Source organism: Pholcus phalangioides, unplaced genomic scaffold, assembly GCF_987345545.1.
Source record: "Pholcus phalangioides strain wild (caught in Gottingen) unplaced genomic scaffold, Ppha-v1.0 ptg000008l_1, whole genome shotgun sequence".
Taxonomy (NCBI): Eukaryota; Metazoa; Arthropoda; class Arachnida; order Araneae; family Pholcidae; genus Pholcus; species Pholcus phalangioides.
In genome coordinates this window covers 54,141,169-54,161,168 of record NW_028301601.1, presented here as the reverse complement: position 1 = coordinate 54,161,168, position 20,000 = coordinate 54,141,169, and the positions used below count along the sequence as shown (strand labels likewise).

At 35.3% G+C, this 20,000-nt stretch overlaps 2 protein-coding genes across 2 annotated transcripts; one reads left to right on the top strand and one right to left on the bottom strand.

The window, feature by feature from the left end:
• Window positions 1-389: 389 nt before the first annotated feature.
• On the bottom strand, window positions 390-5,107 carry LOC149084525 (uncharacterized). Its single transcript, XM_089235495.1, has 5 exons — window positions 4,435-5,107; window positions 4,237-4,314; window positions 2,750-2,833; window positions 1,774-1,932; window positions 390-608 (listed from the first exon to the last, which is right to left on the bottom strand). Exons 1-5 carry the CDS (start codon window positions 4,618-4,620, stop codon window positions 465-467), a joined length of 651 nt encoding a protein of 216 aa, XP_089091621.1. The 5' UTR covers window positions 4,621-5,107; the 3' UTR covers window positions 390-464.
• A 609-nt stretch (window positions 5,108-5,716) lies between these two features.
• Tango11 (transport and golgi organization 11) lies at window positions 5,717-19,606 on the top strand. Its single transcript, XM_089234942.1, has 3 exons — window positions 5,717-6,046; window positions 10,043-10,226; window positions 14,837-19,606. The coding sequence occupies exons 1-3, from the start codon at window positions 5,854-5,856 to the stop codon at window positions 15,048-15,050; spliced, it is 591 nt and encodes a 196-aa protein (XP_089091068.1). The 5' UTR covers window positions 5,717-5,853; the 3' UTR covers window positions 15,051-19,606.
• Window positions 19,607-20,000: the final 394 nt, after the last annotated feature.

The following is a 20,000-nucleotide window of genomic DNA, read 5'->3' as shown; positions in this document are numbered from 1 at the left end:
CAGTGTTGTTAAATAGCTTTTGCATTGATGTGCCATTGATACACAATATTTTATCTGTAAAAATCTCTTTCCACATTCAGTACTTTTTAAAAAATCAACTTCACATTTGAAATGATCAAATGTGGATAGCTTTTTTTAAGAAAATGTATGTGCTCATAAATCTGTGATTCACAATTAAACATAGATATCAACACTTGTTCATAATTAAATGTTCTTCTCAATGTATGAAGCTTGAAACTTATCTTCCATTTAAAACATTAAAATTAATACTAAATTGATCAACCATAATCATTAAAAAACATTCCGACTATTCTCATGTAAAGATTTGAATAAAACTGATTCAGTATGAAGCAAATAACTTAAATAGCAATAATACAGAGATCTGTAATAAGTTATCAAACATTTTTATTCCATATAACAAAATCAAAAATATAAGTAATCAAAATATTTATCAGGAAATTATGTTATGAGCTTAACTTGCCAAGTTCTGTTTTAACTCTAGAGACAAAAGCAGGAAAAGTTGGATCTCGCAAACAGTGAATTATAGCTTTCCTGAGACTTTCATCTGAATCTTGTTGATCTGAATGTATTGACACTTCATTAACCACCTATAAATAAAAAATACAATGTAAGCAGAAGTTTTCTTTGTGTATGAAGAGATGTAACTACAAAATCATTCATGAATAGAAAATGTTGAAATGGGAAATCTCATTAAAAAAATTAACTTATTTCATTATGTAAGTAATGTTTTAAATGGGCTTCGCTCTCTCTCTTATTTCACCCTGAATCCATCAGATTGTCATTTACTCTTAGCCACTTAATTAAGTAGGTTATAAATTATTTACTTCCATACATTTAAAAAAAAGATGTATCCACATCATACTATAAGCTACATCGCAGTTTCCAAAAGTGATGACCCTGATCATTCTCTAAACCAGCGTTTCCCAACCTTTTGAAGTTCGCTGCACCCTTGGGAATAATATTAAAAACTTAGGGCACGCTTCTCCTTGAATACAGTGTACTACAACAAAAATCACAGAGTAAAAATACATCAGTAGAGTTTTGTTCAATTAATCATTAATGTGAAACTTGTGATTGATGCTTAGAGCACATATACTTGAAATCAAGCATTACAGTTGGCAATGAAACACATAATCATTAAAACCTGCAATTTTCTGTGTAAGACAAATAACTGCAATATGGTAAAATTCTATGCAGGTACAATTCATCTATACAAAGATTTTATATCTTTCCTTGGAGCTCGTGTGCACTGAATGGAACCATACATAGACGGTCGGACCTAACTCAGGCCAAAGCTCATCATTGCTGACAAGTCACCAGATGGTTGTGACTTAATTTATTTTAAGACCTTAAGTGGATAGTAATATATATATATATTTTTTTTATTCATGTCCATAATATCTCGTGGCACCCTTAGCCAATATCGTGGCACCCCGGTTGGGAAACACTGCTCTAAACTGTCTTAAGTAATTCAGACATAGAAGTTGAAAATGTGAATACCAATCTACCTGAGCAGTGTTATCCGAAAAAATAATTTTGAAGAGTCATTTTTCACTTCTCTCTAAAATTTTAAGGAACATTTTTGTAAAAAGAATGGCTTTTATTAATTTTTTTATGAGTGGGAAATAATTATTTAAAAAATTACCTAAAATTTGAAGGAGTGTTTTCACTCAACAAAATTTAATTTCATACCAAATTGAACTTTGGTGCACAAATCACGCATCTAGATGCGCATTGGCGAACACTCTGTACCTGAGTAATAGACGAGGAGGTCGTTCCAACAAAGTTTCCAGAACTTGTATCCATTATTGGAAAGTATACAGAAAGCTCGGCAACACATTCTTGGCAGTTGTTCGAAGCGCCTTTGGAATCGGACTCTGAGAACTGAGTACGGAATCGTCTATGCCCATCCTGTAAGTTATACGATTTTCAAAGCTATATTGATCTTAATAACATGACATAGTTTATTTTACCCTGATTATTAAATTAAAATGAGGTTATTCATGTTCAGGTTTAACCTATGCAAGATATTAATTTTTATTAAAAAAAAGTATTCTCATAATATAAAAAAAAATCATCATAATTGTGTATAAATACTTTAGTTTTGTGTATAATGGCATCGTGTATTAATGTATTTATTGGGATGGATGTATTAATGTATTCCTTGAGATGATATTTCAGGAAATACCAAACAAGAAAACTTCTTAAAAGCTCTTGGTTTTTTATGATTTTTAATTATCAATTTGACTACCTGAGATTTGCTGAGTACATTTGTTGAATATGATTGCAGCACTCGCAAAACTGGTTTATTTGAAGTGTAAAAGAACAAATCAACACACAAATTTCTCATAAATTGGTAAGCAATAATTTTTTTTCTGTGCAGTGATTTTAGATCCAAATCCTGGTTTAATCAGAGCCAAAATAGCTGTTGCTACATGAGATATATTTAAATTAATTAGCTATCATTTGTAACCTTTAAGATGGTGTGCCTTACCCTGTGTAACCAAATGTAACTCAGTCAGGGATAACCCCCCCCCCCCCAATTCTAATTACCATGGTATGACAAAATAACAATTTTCATTTAAAGGGCATTTAAATACTTCAAAACTGAAAGCAAGAAGGATTGAAGTATAACATTCACTTATATAACATATTATCATAGAAGTTAATAAACAAAAATAAGATTTTATCTTATTGCAGTATAACAAACACAGATCATAATTAGTACTTTGTTTTGTAGAATAAACATCAAAGTGGCTCCTTCAGCTACCCCACGTAGACTGCCTGTAACACTACCTAAAAACAGGTTCTCCTAAAGAAACCAGAAGAAATAAAACAGTTCATGCAAATATAATCAGATCCCAGTTTAAAAAAATAAATATCTCTTTCTTTTGAATATGGAGTAGTTATCAGCTAGGGAAAAATTACTCTTCATTTGCGAAGTGATAAAATAAAACTAAAAAATGGATATTGATTAGATTCTAAAGTAATAAGTAAATTACTGTTAAATTACTTATCAGTATCAAACTTTTTTTAACCTCTTTACAATCACGAGAGCAATATTACATCCAAACTCCAGTAGAATATAGTCAAACAGTTTGTTTTCTTTCCTCTCTTCACCATTGCGAAGCTTTATAGCAACCCTATTATCTACAGCCTATTATCTAAAGATTTTTTCCCCACACACATAATGCGCCTATCTTTCTACTATACATGTAAAAGCGAAAGAACACATAGGGTGGGGGGGGGGGAAGAGGACCCTAAAAAAATCGTATGTTATAATTTTTCCTTTTGTATTTTTTTCTTGCCCCCCCCCCCCCTTGTTTTTCTAACGTGCAGTTAGTTTAGGACAAGGATAGTATATTTATTGCAGATTCATTAAATAGAGATAGTCAAAATTTCTTGCAAAATGCTTGTACATGAAGTGGTTAATGGTTGTGAAAATTTAGATGTGGAGGTTAGTATTCTCCTGGATGTAAAAATTGGAGAATAATGGAGAATATTAATTTTTCTTTTAAATAATTTAAATTTTTTTACTAATTTTGTTTACATTATGAAATATAAATCAGTTTTCATTGCCTGAAACATTTACAACAAAACAATTTTTTGGCATAATCACCCCCCCCCCCCCACCCTTCAATGACAACTTTTATATTGAGATTATTCTCCTGGTCATGATGAGAGGTTTTAAACGTTTGGTTATAAAGAGTTTAGAAACCTTCAGATTAAAACCTTAAAAAGTTATTTAAAATTAGTTAAATTTTGAGAAATAGGTTCAAAACAAAAAAATTTAACCAAAGGTGATTGATAAAGGAAGCTATTCTCATATAATCGTCTTCATTCTAGGATGATACAAAACTTGTTTTCTTCAATGTATATATAACTAAATTCTGTATCACTCACATTTCTTTGCAAGTTGTGCCCGTGAAAGTCTGATCTGGAGGGTCCGTAGAATATCTCAGCCTAGGGGCCCTGCTCCAGGATGTGCGGGGGGGGGGGTCATTATCAGGACCCTTTAGTGTAGCAGGAGAAATTGGTGCCCTAGGAGCTAAGTAACATCCTTTGACTGCTCGTTCGACATTAGGAAAGGGCCAAAATAAATACTTGTCCTGGTGGATCAACATCTTCTAGTTGCAGCCCAGCATATCATAAAAATATTAATGCAAAATAATTTATTTTAATTATTTAATGAATAAGTCAAAATATTGTGTTTACCATGATGATCCCTTTCTGAAAAATCATCAAATATTGAGTATCTGTGACAGCGATTGATACATCACCACCTTTGAATGACTGAAGAAAGCATATGTTAAAAGAAATCTTTACTATTTTGAAAAAGAAAAACACACACACTGTATTTTTATACATGTTATAATCTGTTTGTTGTGTATTATAAATAAATAGTTATAATACCTTCCATCTTCCCTTTTTCTTTGGATCAACAGCATTCAAGGTTGAATTGTTATCACGTTTTTGAAAGATGAATCTCTCATAATTTTGTAAGTGCCATCTCTTTCTCACTGAGTGCATCGCAGTTGGAAAAGTTGTGGTTGAAAAAATAATAAAGAGTACCGAGGAGAGAGAGATTGAAGTTCTCATGTGGCTGATGTGCACAGCAACGTCTGAAACATAGCCCCCTTTAAATTAGGTTTTATATTGTGCAGTGACCTATGAAAATTAATCTAACATGGTTTGTCGTCTGCTTTCTGATATTAGTTATAAATAATTGCAGAAAGCAGACGACAAACCAGATTGATTTGAAAGTTATTTTGATAGATTTTATTCACTAATTAGCACAGGATATCCTATGAAAAAAAAAATTTCACAGCCATGCTTTTATTATGTATCCTGTACTGTGCTAATAGTAAAAATCGTCTGCTATTAATAATAGGTAATTGCACAAAGCAAACGATTAGCCTTGATTGGTTAATTTGAAAATCATTTCGATTTTTTTCCCCATCAATGGCACAATCCACGTTCAAGAACACTAAATTTACGTAAATTTTTAATGTTTATTTTTTTCTTCAAATGAGCCATATCTGAGATTACAGATGCAACTTTTCTTTGTAATATTTGGGACAAAAACGTAAACAAATTTGTTACTTAAGCTGGGGGGAAAAATAAATCGGAAAGGTATAAAATTGATAAAGATCAAAACTGCTTTCTAATAAAGTTAAAAACTAGTTGCATAGTCAGCAAAGTTTTTATTTATGAAAAATAAAGTTCTGTAAGCAGGGCCATTTCATTCCATGGTCCCGGGCCCCCTAGATGCATGAGAAGGACCTCCATGATAATTAGATCTGGCACTGCGATATTGTTAGTTGGAGGTGGGGCTCAGAATATCAGATGAAATAGAATGTGTAACGAAAACGCAGTGCTGTGCTCAAATGTGAACCATACATTGATGTGTTGACTTTCCAGTAGTTTTCACATTTTCAGCCATCCCGTTTTTCTAACGGCTCACTTCAATTCATCTTTATGAAAATTGTGAAAAAAAATAATTCTCGTGACTGTATAATTATTAATATAATTATGTCACAAATTTGGAAGCTTCAATAAGAATATGTGATTGTTTTGCCGACGATTGGAGATTTAGATTTACCGTATCCACCAATGTCCCGTGTTTGTCTCGATAAAATATGGTCACGGAATGTAACCACCCGTTCAACTGTCGGAATTTACCTTCCGTTGGCCGTAACCGCGAATACGATGTAAACAAACGTTGTTATTAAAGTCATTTCCTGTATTAAACTTTTTTTAGTTTAAGCGCACGGTGTTTAAGAGCTTAATATATATTTTGCGCTTTCGTTTATTTCTCTTGAAAAGTCAAGGATGCCGAAAAGTAACGCTGGTGCGTTTTCGGGCTCCGCGGACAGCTTCTACGATCCCGAATTCACGGTCCAGATTAGTTCCAAGATGCAAGTCCCAGATAAGATTAGTGTTATTGAAGGATCCGTTAAAGAAAATAGCAAAGTCGAAGATAACAAAGTTTACATGCATGTCCCCGAGAGGATAATGGTCGCAGGTACTGCACATGCTTAGAAATATTTTTATTTGGCTTGTAATGCTGAAAAGCGGTAAACAGGTAGGGCTTAGAGTTTCTACGTTATGATTTCACCCGAAAATTCATATGATGGGGCTCGCGAAAGTCTTAGTGAGGGATTCATGGTTCCCACATCCTGAAGCTGGGATCCTTCACGGGCCCCTTTATGATGAATTTATAGCGTGAAAAAACCAAAAAAATGATGAAAATCATCCCGAGCCCCAGGGCTAGAGCCTTATCAGCCCACCCCTGATGGGGGCCATGGGCGGATTGCTAATAGCCCTGACCATAGTACTGGCTTCAAGGATATGGTGGGGTCATTCTCTTAAGTTAAAGGGTGCATTTGGCGCCCAGGGCACAAGACCCACCCTCTACTCCCTAGTTGTAGCACTGTATACCACAGACCGTAAAACCTCAAATCCGTCTCTACCTAGAGAGTGAGCGACTAGGTCAGTCAGTGATAAAACAGGTGACCTAGAGCATGTGTAAACATATGAATGAGCGAAAGAGTGGCCTGGAGTGCAAGAGTTGAGTTTAGTGAAGGGCCAAAAGAAAGAGTGACCTATAGTGTGTGCAAGCACGTGAGGGGGCCCCATGATCCCACATCCTGGAGCAATGCCTCTAGGCTGGGATCTTTGGTGGGTCCCGAAACCAGACTTTTTGCTGGCCCTTCTATAGTGAATATAAATCATGTAAAGAAAAATGATGGTAATTGTCCCGGGCCTCAGGGCTGGAGCCCTATCAGTCCCACTTTCGTGGAAACTATAAGAGAGTCCACCAAACAGCAAGTATTCATGCCCCCCCTCTTCCCACAAGGGTAAAACTAACAGGGCCTCGGACAATTACAATCATTTTTCTGTTGTTTTTTTTCCATGCTATAAATTCACTATAGAAGTGTTTGTGAAAGTCCAGCTTGGGGGGGGGCTCACCTAAAATCCAAACCTAGGGGCCCTGCTTTAGGACATGGGAGTCATGCAAGAATGTGATTGACCAAAAGAGTGACTTAGATATACAGGCATAGGAGATATATAAGATTGGGGGGGGGGGGGGTCAAGTTGGTTTTTGCTCAGAGGTGAATTTGAGGAATGAATGGTTAAGAAAATCAGTCTGGAATTCAGAGAGGGGTGGCAAAATTTGTGTAGCTCACAGGCAGCAAAACCATAAATGCACCTCTAACACAGCAGTGATGCTACTCACGCCAAGAAGGCATAGGCGGAGATTGACTTGGAAGTCTGCGGGGGGGGGGGCACGATAATGATGATGTCAGCTCATATATACATTAGATCAGTCGACTCCACCTGTGATGCTGGGGGGGGGGCTGCCCCCCCCACGACTCCCGTATCTCCGTCCATGCAAGAAGCAGAGCCGTTTTACAGGGAGGCAGGGGGGGGGGTAAGTTCAGAGGGTCTGCAAATTTAAGGAATTAATGGTCAAGAAAATTAGATTAAAATTTGAGAAGTCCCAAAGCAGAATGTTTTGCATTGTTCTGCAGCGAGATCTCGGCTGTGGAAATGTTCTGCAGTAAAAGTTCCCATGATGGTGTTTTTTTACATAACAGTGTTTTCTTAAAATTCTTCCAGATTGTTCTGCGACGTACGTCACAGATTTCGGCATATTCTGCTTTTGGGGCGAGAAGGATGACAAAAATCTACCTCTGTCTGGAGAGCAGGGGACCAAGTGGGTGACTATGAGAGGGACCAGATCAATGCTTGCGGACATGAGTGATCTGACCCGCATAGAGTGTGCAAGCATCATAAAAACTGAAAGTAACCTTGAGAACAAGGGACTGGGGTAAGTGTAACCTTGAGAGTGTGCAAGCATGTGAACGACCAAAACAGTGCAAGTATGTGTATGACCCCAAAAGTGAGAGGGAAGGCTGCCAAAATATATACTGGCCTGGAGCAGAAGAGTAAATTTTAGAGTTGCGATCCTGAACATGGAAGCGATCTAGGGAGAGTGTAAGTATTGGAGTGACCAATTATGTGAAGGACAAAATGGGAGTAAAGGGTGTGAAAGTATGTGTAGGCATATATATGTGGGGGGCTAAGCTGATGGTAGATTCATGGAATCAAGTGGTCAGGAAAATTAGGTCCCAAACAGGTAAAAGGCAGCAAAATTTGTATAGCCTATAGGCAGCAAAGTCATAAATCTGCCTATGCTAGCAAGCATTCTCATTTGATTTAACCAAGTTTATACCAATTCTCTCCTACAAACGTTTAAGAGTGACAAACCCTTGGCCATTATTTCTCATAGGTTTTCTCTCATTAACGTTACTGTGGGGGGGACTGGTGAATTACTGGTGATTAGGAGAGCCATGACCCAACCATCGACCTGTATCACAGTCATAGTGGATTATCCTGGGATTTACAATCAGCTTCCACACACACAGCCGAAACCATGGTTCAGAGAAATTACCAAAGATATTATTAGAGATGTGAGGTGAGAGTATTGTCCTGGATGTAAAAATTGGAGGATAATCTGGAGTATTCATTTTTCTTTTAATTTAATTTAAATTTTTTCACTAATTTTGTTTACATTATGAAATTTAAATCAGTTTTCATTGCCTGAACCATTTACAACAAAATAATTTTTGCTATAATCACCCCCCAATGAACTTTTACTTCGAGAATATTTTCGTGGTCATGATGAAAAGTTTTAAAAGTTTGGTTATAAAAATTTTAGAAACCTTTAAATTAAAACCTTAAAAAGTTATTTAAAATTAGATAAATTTTCAAAAATAAGTTCAAAGCAAAGAGTCAGGGCCGTAGCTAACCATTCCTGTGCCTTGTGCAAGAATTTGAATTTAGGCCTCTTCTGGTTCATTTTTGGACCCCCACTTTAAATAGGCCCGCCCTGTGCTGTTGCACCTGCCTAGTTACGGTGCTGCAAAGAGTAGAACTCAAAGTTGATTGACGAAGGAAGCTATTCTTATACAATCACCTTCATTCTAAGAAGATACAGAACTGTTGTTTTCTTCAATGTACATACACTTAAATTCTATGTCACTCCCATTTTTTTGCAAGTTGTGCAATCAAGCCATGTTAGTTTCATTTTCTTGCTTTTAAACTTTAATATTGTGGGCTACAAACTTCAATATTCCCTGTCTTCTTGACGGGAAGAGAGATGGGGGGATACAGTATATTCTTGAGAATATTCCTAAGTACAAAGTTAGTAGTCTAAAGGACTACTATCTTAACTTACTAGAGAATATGGTAAGTTATCGTAAAATAATACATGTAATATATCGTAATACAGGGGCGTAGCCAGAAATTTCGTTCGGGGGGGGGGGAACCAAAGTGACAGAACAATAGATTTGGCCATCTTTTTCCCTTTTTTCGGTCATTTTCTCACATTTCGGGGGGGGGCAGACCCCCAAGTCCCCCCCCTGGCTACGCCCTTGTTGTAATATACTTGTAAAATAATAATTATTCGCAAGTTATTTATAGAGATTATTTATTATAATTTTATTACAAATATTCTTGAGAATACTCTCTGGAAGATTTATTATAAATAACTTGAGAATAATTCTTATTATTTTCGATAAGAATATTTATCAGTAATTTGTAAAAGTAGTCTGTCCTTAGAATACTTTCCCAAAGTGGGTAATATCACCTCCTGGTGGGTGATGGAATGGTTCAAGGGACGATCAAACCTGCAGATTTAACATCGGATTCTATGGGTTTATTTGAGCTGTGGACAATGAGAGAAAAAAAATTCTGAAGAAGGGGTGATAGAACAAAAAGTTTGGGAAACTGTATTATATAATGAAAGATATAAAATTATGCGCTATATCAGCACAGTAAAAACCAAGTTCTCATTCTTTGATAATAGCTCCAATATTGTCTGATTGGGAGACAAAATTGTATGCTCTTTCTTCAGCTAAACATTCACATGTTTATGACAAAACAAATGTCTATCTTCCTCTTGATTTTGATGGCTTTTGATTTTTTTGTTTTGTTTGTTTCTTTGAAATTCCAGGTGGTAATGAACACATAGCTGCCAGAGATCCACTTCCTGAATTGCGCCTGGAGCCAAATTTACAGACTGATGCCAAACCTGAAATACAGACACCACCGAGAGTTCTTACTCTCAATGAATATGAATATCCTTCAATTGATGTCGACCAGACGGCGAATAAAAAGAAGGGTCATGCTAGCAATTAGTTAGTATTACTATTTATAAAGGATTATAACTACTAATAACTCCCCCCCCCCTTTGGTATATTGTGCGTGCCAAGAGGCAATGGGAAGATTCTGATATGACCGATGACTTTTGTGTGATGTCCACCAGCACAGCACACATGTCATGCGCTATGAAATTGTTGCCATTGCCTCAAATCACAAAGAAATGTTTCAATTTGGTGATAGAAAAAGACAAAATTTGCCTAACAGCCAAGGTTGTAATTTCAGTCGGTCGAAATTGGTTTTAATCAGGTTCTGACCAAAAGTTGTTTTAACCAGCTGAAAGTGGTCAAAACCATTGAAATTGTCTTAAACTCATGAAAAGCAATAGTTTTAACTGTTTTCTTTCATATTGAATTTAAAATTAAGATTCGGTTTTACTTTACTGAAGGGGGTCATTATATGGAGCACTGACTGTATTTTACTTAAGCAAAATGGTCCTAAATAATGTTTTCTTTTTCCATGTTAAAAGGCATAGCATAATGAAATTAGAAAATTTTGTGTCACTTTGAGACTCCGATTTAGCAACCTTATTCAGAAAACATTAGGTGCCAATACCAATTTTCTAGTTGCCATGGCAACCTGGAGTCGGATTTGTTCAACACTGTTTTAACTTCATGTCATATTTTCATGTATTCAGTGAAGTGATGGGTTATATTTGGATAATATGGTAAAATATATATGTGTGTATGTGCGTGTATACACTCTGGTTTTTATTATAATGGACCATAAACCTTACCAACCCTGTGATTTTTATTGATAATTTTTAAAGAGAGATTTCGGATGTGTGTGGTTTCTTTTTTTTTAATGGCTGAATTTAACTTTATTGAAGTTGATAGTAAAACCCCTCTTTTTTTTCTCTTTTTTTTTTCTTAACAGACATCCCTCAGATGTGGTCATCCCTCTTTTATATCCAAATAATAATTTCCCCTAGTATAATAAAAGTATGCATTTCAAACCCCTGATTATAACAGTCACCCCCCTCTTATGGCCAAATTTTTTGTCCCTGCTGGTGATTGCAAAAGAGAGGTTTTACTGCATATACAGTCAAACCTCGTTAATGAGTCACTCTTGGGAGAGCAAAAATATGACTTAGTAAGCGGAGTGACTCGTTAAACGGAGTAAGCCATAGCTGTGCCCATTCCTGCCTTCCTATGGATGTATTCGTGCAGGAAATACCAAATTTTAGTTATTTAAACGTGCACAATCATGAAAATTGATTATTCAAGTTTCTTAATTAATTAATGTTTATTTGCTACATAATTACGCGTTTGAAAACACAAAAATATTACCTTTTTGATTTTTCAAAATTCGAAAATTTTTCCACATATTTATGGTAACCAAAATATTGTCTTCTTATATAGCAGTTTACTTTTTCTGGAACATTATGAATGAAAATAAAATACATATTCTTTATCTATGAGTTGGAAAAAAAATTCTTCATTTTAAACTGAAAAAAAAACTATCGAGTTTTGTTTATATGGAATTGGTGGTTGAAGAAGGTATTCTTCTCTCCAAAGAAGAAAGAAATTAGAAGTCTCTGTCTGTTTGTGCTTTCCATTCCCGATACAAATTTTTTTAATAGATCGATAGAATCTATGGCCTCTTGTTTGGAAGGCATCTTCGCAGGAGGTAATTCTTCGTCTGTTTCGTCATTGGATATGTTTTTACTTTCCTGATGTTCATATTACAATATCTGTTACGTTGCTTTCAGCGCATATCTGAAGATTTCCGTCAGCATTCAGATACGTTCCTTCATTAGGCTTACCTTTCCCACAATTTTGCAGATGCTTTAACACGGAAAAAGGGACTAAGTCATCATTGTCATCTTCGCTTTCATTGACAGAATTTCCACAGAAACCAGCATGACGAAAGCAATTTCTTATGATAATTTCAGAGACACTGTTCCAGCTTTTGTGCACGTAGAACATGGCATCAAGTATGTTCACATGGAACTTTTTTTTTCATCGATCGCTCTGATGAAATCTTTCAGTAGCAATTTTTTTTAATAAGACTTGAAATTTTGGATGACTCCTTGATCGAGTGGTTGTAATACAGAAGTGACATTTGGAGGAAGATAAATTAACTCGATCGATCGCAATCCATTAACTTTCACAGTTAGCCGCACAATTATCAACAATAAAGACTACTTTTCTATTAGTTGCATGAAACTTATTATCTAAGCATTCCAGAGTTTTTTCCCATATTTTAGACGTCATCCATGACTTATAGTTAGCTTCATAAATTAACGGTAATGATTTAACTTGGCCAAAACATTGGGGTCTTACGCTCTTACCTATAACAACTGTTTCAGTTTTTCGGTTCCGGTCATGTTTGCACCAAGCAGAAGTGTTATCTTATCTTTGCTTGTCTTCAGACCTGAGTGTTTTTCTGTTCGAAATGTCAACATCTTCTCGGGTAACAAGCGGAAAAAAAAACCAGTTTCATCTAAATTAAACACATCATGCGGATCATGATGGTCTAGAACAGTCTCTTTCCAATTATCTATGGCAGACATATCAGCAGATGCAGACTCACCTTTGACTTTTATGAAGGATAGTGCATGTCTTTCTTCAAAAGGCTCTACCCATCCATTGCTGGCATGAAAGTTTTCGACATCAAGTTCACTGGGAATTTCCAATGATTTTTCTTTGAGCAAACTTCCTGAAACTGCAACATTGTTCGACCTAGCTTGCTTGAATCATTCAAGCAGGCAGGATTTGATGTCTTTAAAGTTTGAATCTCAAAATCTCTTGCGCTTTGTAACTCCATCGTGCGCTGCCGAAATAATCAACTCCTTAGATGCCAGGATACTGTTCAAACTTGTACGGGGTATTCCCTTCTTCTTAGCAAATGCAACTTTTGTCATTCCCGATTTTTCATACTCAACCACTAACGCTGCTTTGTTTCTAATGGTGAACAATTTTTTTTTACATTTGGAGAACATTCTGACAGTAAGACGAGAGCGGACACAGAAAACTATGTTGTGTATGTCTCGTGAAAACTAGAAAAATAAACTTCATGATTTTTTTTCTGTAATGAACAACAGGGTTAATAGATGCTCTACAATTGTCTAGCCAAAATTTGTTTCAAACCTCGAAAAGCAGCCAAAAATATTGAATTCGCCCTATAAATTAAACATTTTTTCCTCTTTAAAAAAAAAAAAAAAACCCTGGCAAATTTTTCTGCCATGGATACTGCTTTTTTAGCTAATGCTGCCCAAAAACCGCAACTTTCTAAAAAAAAAAATTCTTGCTGAACCATTCCCAAATAAGAAACAGCCTAATGTTGACAGAAGGATTCTGTTAACAAGCCTGTAGTAAAAGGTATGGATGGGGGAATGGAGATGGCTTCAGGGGCTTCTGCTTGAGAAATGCTATAGGTATAAATACAAATACAATGCCACAACAGGCAAAATGCCCAACGAGGTGGATCTCTTTGACACAACAAGCGCGAACGACGAACTTCCGTGTATATTGTACGAAGAGTTTCGGATTTGAATGATAATTTTCGAAAGGGTGCTTTCGCAAAAGTGACTTATTAAGCGGAGTAGAGTGACACATCATCAGGAGTTCAATAACATTAGTACCCCATAGAGGACAATTGAGACTTCCAAAAAGTGACCCGGTAAGCGGAGTGACGGGTTAACCGGGTGACGCACTAACGAGGTTTGACTGTACATTTAAGTATTCATATACTTCATTTCTTTTCAGTCATTAATTTAATTGAGTTATTAAGGCATTATCATGTGACTTCTTTTCGAGAATTAATGTAAAAAAATTTTAAGTTTGAGTTTTGACCATTTGAAGTGAAACTGACCAAAATTAATATTGACCAGGCTAGTTTAAACCACTTTTAACCACAGTTTAAACCAAGCTGTGATTAACAGCTGAATTCACCTAAAGAGTTTAACTGCAATCGCAGGTTAAAGGATTAGAGATAGAAACGAATTGGTTAAATTCTGGGTTTTAACCAATCTGTATAAATCTCTAATCCTTTAAACTGCAATTGCAGTTAAACTCAGTTGGTAAATATACGGGTATTAAACCGATAAAAACCCTGCTATCAGCCAGTGAATCAGTTTGGCCTCTGCACAATCTAATGGATGAGATGGGACATGTCATAGATGACCATGCATCCCATTTAGTCTATCTGCCCTGTTTTTTTGTTCTTTTTTTTTTGGTTCGATTGATGGCTTGATTTTGGTTTAAATGTAGAAAAGACATGATTCACCCTACTTTTTTTGCAGAAATCTGTGACTTTTAGCTGATTGGAATTTCTGGTTATGTGCTTCCAAAGGAAAGAAATTCCTACAATAGTACTTTTATGAGTGAAAAATCCTTACTTTATTTTTTTTTTTAAAAACCATTTTTTCTTCAGAAAATCCCTTTTATATTTGTCTGCTTATGGTTTTTGTACAGAATTCGGGTCTGTAAGAAAATCTTCCTTAATTTTTATCCTCCTAAAGTTGGCAGCTATGTCATATATACAGTGAGAATCAGACTAGCTTATGGCACTGATGTGAATTTCATGAAAGTTTAGTGTCCTGTTTTTTTTTGAAAAAAATAATTTCCTTTTCTTTTTTTTGCAGCATATCTGGTATAAACGAATCGCCTTTAGGTCTCAACCACGCTCCAGAGGAGGGGTTGAAACTGATTAGTACGGAAATGAAGTTGATGAGGAAACGTATCGCCCAGCTGGAGCTAGAGAATCAGGCTCGGAACAACCGTGAAATCATTTTATATTCTTTTGGATTAGTTTATTTTGTACTTAAGGGAATCATGTGGTTGAACAGACACATCTGATCATGCTCCGAGTTAATCTGAGGAGCAAATAACAACAAACCTTTCAAATCGGTGCAAGTTGTACAATGCAAAAATATCTATGTGGGGGTCCTACATACAATCGGATACATGTATTCTCTGTGTTTAACTATTCTTTAATGAAGCATACATAATTTATGTATCTGTACTTGTTGAGTTCAGAATTTTAAAAAGTATGAGAATCCCTATGTATATATAAATATTGTATAACTTTTATTACAAGATTGCCTTTATTATGGACGAGCCTAAAACTGTTAAGGGAACACGCGAACAGAATTGATTCATAATCTTATCTTGATCTCGTTCGCTTTATTCTTTCTTCTATTTATTTATAATATTTACATTTTTCAAGATTGTTGCCTTTTCTTATTTCTACCTGAAAAAACATTAAAATCATCTGAACTATTTCTTTCACTTCAAAAACGGTATCTCTTGACATTTTTACGTATAGTAAAATATCTTACCAAGTAGCAAAGAGGAGGGAAAATGTCCTTTGAGCCATTATTGAGTTACTTCAATGAGTCTGGTGTAAAAATTTTATATTGTCAATATCCTGTATCGGCCGAATTTGTCCCAGTTTTAATTGACAGCATTTTGAATTTTTTTTTTTTATGGCAAATAATGCATTGCAGAATGTGAATTTGAAGGGAGACAGACTTTATATTCTTGGTAATAAGGTACTGTGTTGGTAAATTAATCGTGATTTAATTAACCACATCAATTTTTTTCCATTGCACTCCTGTGCTAACTAACTTCCAACTTTATACTAACACCGCTGTGGGTTTTCAGCGAGGAAATTGCTGATTAGTGTCTAACAGTAGTGCTAGGTCCAGTGGTGTTACTGTCTACTCATGCGTATTCTCATTACATCCAAATCATAAGCATAGGTTCATAAGAATGACTAAGAATAATCCAAAAAAACGCTACCAAAAAAATTATTCTTAAGGTCACATGACACGAAGGAGAGAAAAATTTCAAAAATCACTTTCCACTCATAGGAAAGACTTTGGCCGATCGACCAATCAACATTATGCTTGGGATATGCAAACACTATAGCATGTTTACTAAATTTTTTGTTCAGTGATGGTGGCAATGCAAATTCATTTTTGATGCAGACGATTTGTTTGTTTTTTCCCTCTTTTTTTACATTTGATAATGTTAAAAATGGAAGGTGTTTTAGTGGGGTCATTAGCTAGATATTCCCCCCCCCCTCCTCCCTTTTTTTAATGGGGAAGATGAAGGGAGTACAAAAAGAATTATTTATATAATTGAATATATATTTCAGCATGTTCATATTATTCATGAGGATATTTCAGCAATGACAATTAATTTATCGAAGTTCTTTAAGCCATACTTCAGTTGGTAAGGAACTGCTGAATTCACATCGGAATAAAAAGTGTTTTCCCCATTGACAATGAGTAGTTTCATAGACTTGGGTGATTATTATTTTGCTTCGTTTATTTTTTATTTTTTTGTACATATATCATTGACTAATATAGTGAAATCTCAATATAACGACACTCTGCTGATAAAAAAAAAGTGGTTGTAGAGGGATTATCATTATATTGAGAGGCAGCAGTTTAACAGAGTATAAGCATTTTCAAACAATACTTGAAAAAAATATTGAAGAAGAGGGATTTTTTGTTATATTGAGTATCATTGTAGTGAGGTTTCACTGCATACTAACTACACTTGGTAATGAGTAGATTTCGAGTTGAGTCCAATCAATTATAAAAAAGGCAGATGAAAATGCATCATTTTTTTTCAAGGAAAACATTACTTAAGTCATAATAAATTTTAAAGTTAAAGAAACGATAGTTTTTTCATTAAATCGGCACCATCACAAGTAGAAAATGCTGTCATCCAATGCTGAAGGAGGTGATCTCCCTTATCAGTATCCTCCTCCAAATATTTGGAGAAAACCTAATGCTTGTTTTCAGAAAAGAATATCGATAATGGCAAAACTTCCCTTTTATTCGTATATTGTCATAATAAGAGCAGATATGGATCGGGTTCCTGATAAGCATGAGTAAATTGTACATCTCTGGGCTATATAGTAAGGGTTGTCTCATTATGTGCAGGAATCTGTACCATCTGGCGTAACGTGTGACATCATTGCTCTGACAGAAGTAAGCCTGCTTTGCTACCTTGTTAATTATGGTAATTTACAATCATTAAACTGCTCATTTTACTGAATTATTTCCAAAATTATCTTTTCAATTATTGTGATTAGTATCTATGTATTCTTTGGTTTGCTTCTTTCTACCATTTAAAAATTGAAATTAAGAAATTTTGTCACGTGTCTTAAAAGGTAACTAAGGATACTTTTCTCAGATCCATTGCAGTTAAAATTCAAACATTAGTTTAAATTTTATTGGATTGATTGAAAGCCAACTAGAGACAGATAACTTCAATCATGTACTGAACTTTATAATAACTTTTAGTTGCCTCGTTGCGGTTTCATTTGACTTTTAGATGGGTTGACTTCATTACTACCAGATGGCATTACCAGAACTGGACCTGAAACAGGCATGGATCTGGGGGGGGGGGGGAGATGCACCCACCCTAAGAGCCAGAAAGACAATGATAAATAATTGTTCTATCCCATAAAACTCGACACTATACAGCATTTACTTCTACTAATTTGCCTTCCCCAACATATTGGTCTGGATCTGTGCCTGCCCAGAAGTACCTGTTGAATTTTATGATTTGATATCATTCTTCAGCAAGAACATGATTAGCAGGTCCTGGTGTGTTCATGTGTCAGGATGAGCTTGACCATTAAACAACAACTCATATTTCTTTAACAATAATTAACGTAAGAATCATCAAAATGAAGTACCAAAATACCACACTCACACACCACTGCCGCTAAAACAACACAGTCAACAAGAAACTAATCACTTAAAACAGTAAAATAAGCAACTAAAATGTAAAATAAGCCGCATGAATTCAGCAGGTGATAAAAAGCATCAGAGCAATGACGTCATGCAGCAGCTTCAAGACTGCCCCCCCCCCCCCCCACTGAGTCAAAGCAGCAAAAGCATGTAACAGCCCTTACTATTCAATCCTGGGCAGATCAGGGTGTGCCATTTCCCCCTCTACACTGGCAGCTCATGGCAAAGTAAGAATCATGTTTTCCCTCGTCTAAATAAATTCAAATGTTTCACATTCAGCAGCAGTAATGAATTGCCTTTAAGATATATAATTAAAGTACTGCTGAACACTGTATAGAAATATAATGCATAATTTGATTTAAGTTGGTCTGCAAAATTCATTTTTTTCATGAGATGAAACTTTTGGCAGGAAAAAATTTTCCCCTCAATCTTAGTGTTTGTTTGGTGACGATTTTGTTTTTCTTGACATTTTAAATCATCAATATAGTTATATTATAGCTGTACATGTGTGTGTTATCATCCATGAACGATACAGTAAATAGCTGAAATAGTTTGATGAAACTTATCGAGAGAAAATAATTAGCTTAACTTTATCTCATAGAGAAATCAGTGTGTGAAAATGTACATAAACAACCTGAATACATGAAAGTACAGGAGCAGTATTGAACATTCGTCAGGTCTCGTTTTTTTTTTGTTTATAGGTTATATATATCTCAGTTATTCATGCATGACCTCGGTCTGCAGCCAGAGTATGCGAGATGGCTACTCGAGTATCTATTTGCTTATGTACACAGGGCCACAACTAGGGGAGAACAGGAGGGTCTGGTGCCCCAGGCACCGGATTATTGGGGCGTGAAATTCACTCTTTGTTTGTCAGAAATGCATGTTAGCCCCGGGCAAAAGAAAAAATTTTTGTTTGTAGTTGTGGCCTTGTATGTACATATCACATTGTTTGAATGGAAACTTTTTGTTTTTCCCCTTAACTGCTGTTGTGCATCATGATGCCATCTTGACCTCACGGAAACATTGATCAATGATATAGAGGGAAGAAAAAGAATACACATGTTTGGCAAATTTATTATGTTAAACTTCCAGCATGAAAGGTACTGAAAATAAGATGGTCCAGATGCATTTCTTTCTCAAGGGTGTGACAAGATGAAGAATGCGAGGGGCAAAATGGCCCAACCACGCCAGTTAAGGGTTAAAGAAAATATTTTGCTGGCATAAAAGGTTATGCACCCCTGCTCTACATATTTACGTTTCTTTCATTCACTGTTATTTCATTCTGAATGACATTTTAAGAAGTTGTTTGCCAGTTTTCAGTAGGGTGAGGTAGTTAGCACAGCACTAGACATTCAGTTTGTATACCAATATTGACTAATACGGTTTTGTATATAAATAAATGTATTTTTGAGTTTTTTGATGTCTGATTCACAATCAATATGTTTCGAGTTATTATTTTTATCGCATCTCTTGTAGTGTGAAATATTGAGGCACAAGAATTATCTGAAATTTAAAAACCTTATTTTCGAAGGCTTTTTTTGCCGAAAGAGAACGAGAAAAAAAACCTATTGTTTTGATTTTAAGGTGGATGTGAAATGCCTTGTTAATAAAAAAAATTATTTAGCTTGTTTAAAGAAACTGTTGTTGTGTTGTTATTGCATTTTGCATATTTATGATATTATTTATTAAAATATTGATGTAATATTTACATATGGTACATATGAAGGGTTTTTTTTAAGTACTGGGACTGTTCCTTTCATCGTTAATCTGTTCTAGATTTGAATTTTCTGGTGGTTTTTTCCTCTTCAGTCCAAAAGTTTTCTAACCTGTTTCTTAACCTTTTATCGCCCATACCCTCCCCTATCATATTTTCTTCCCCATCCAGGAGCAAGATAATTTCTACTTATTTGGCTAATTTTTTTTTTTTTTTTTTTTTTGTGAATTTATACTGAACAAAAATTTTATAAATATAAGGTCAAGTTCTCTACAACCCTTGGCTAGAATGAGGAGTTATCTTGCGGGTTGTCTATGC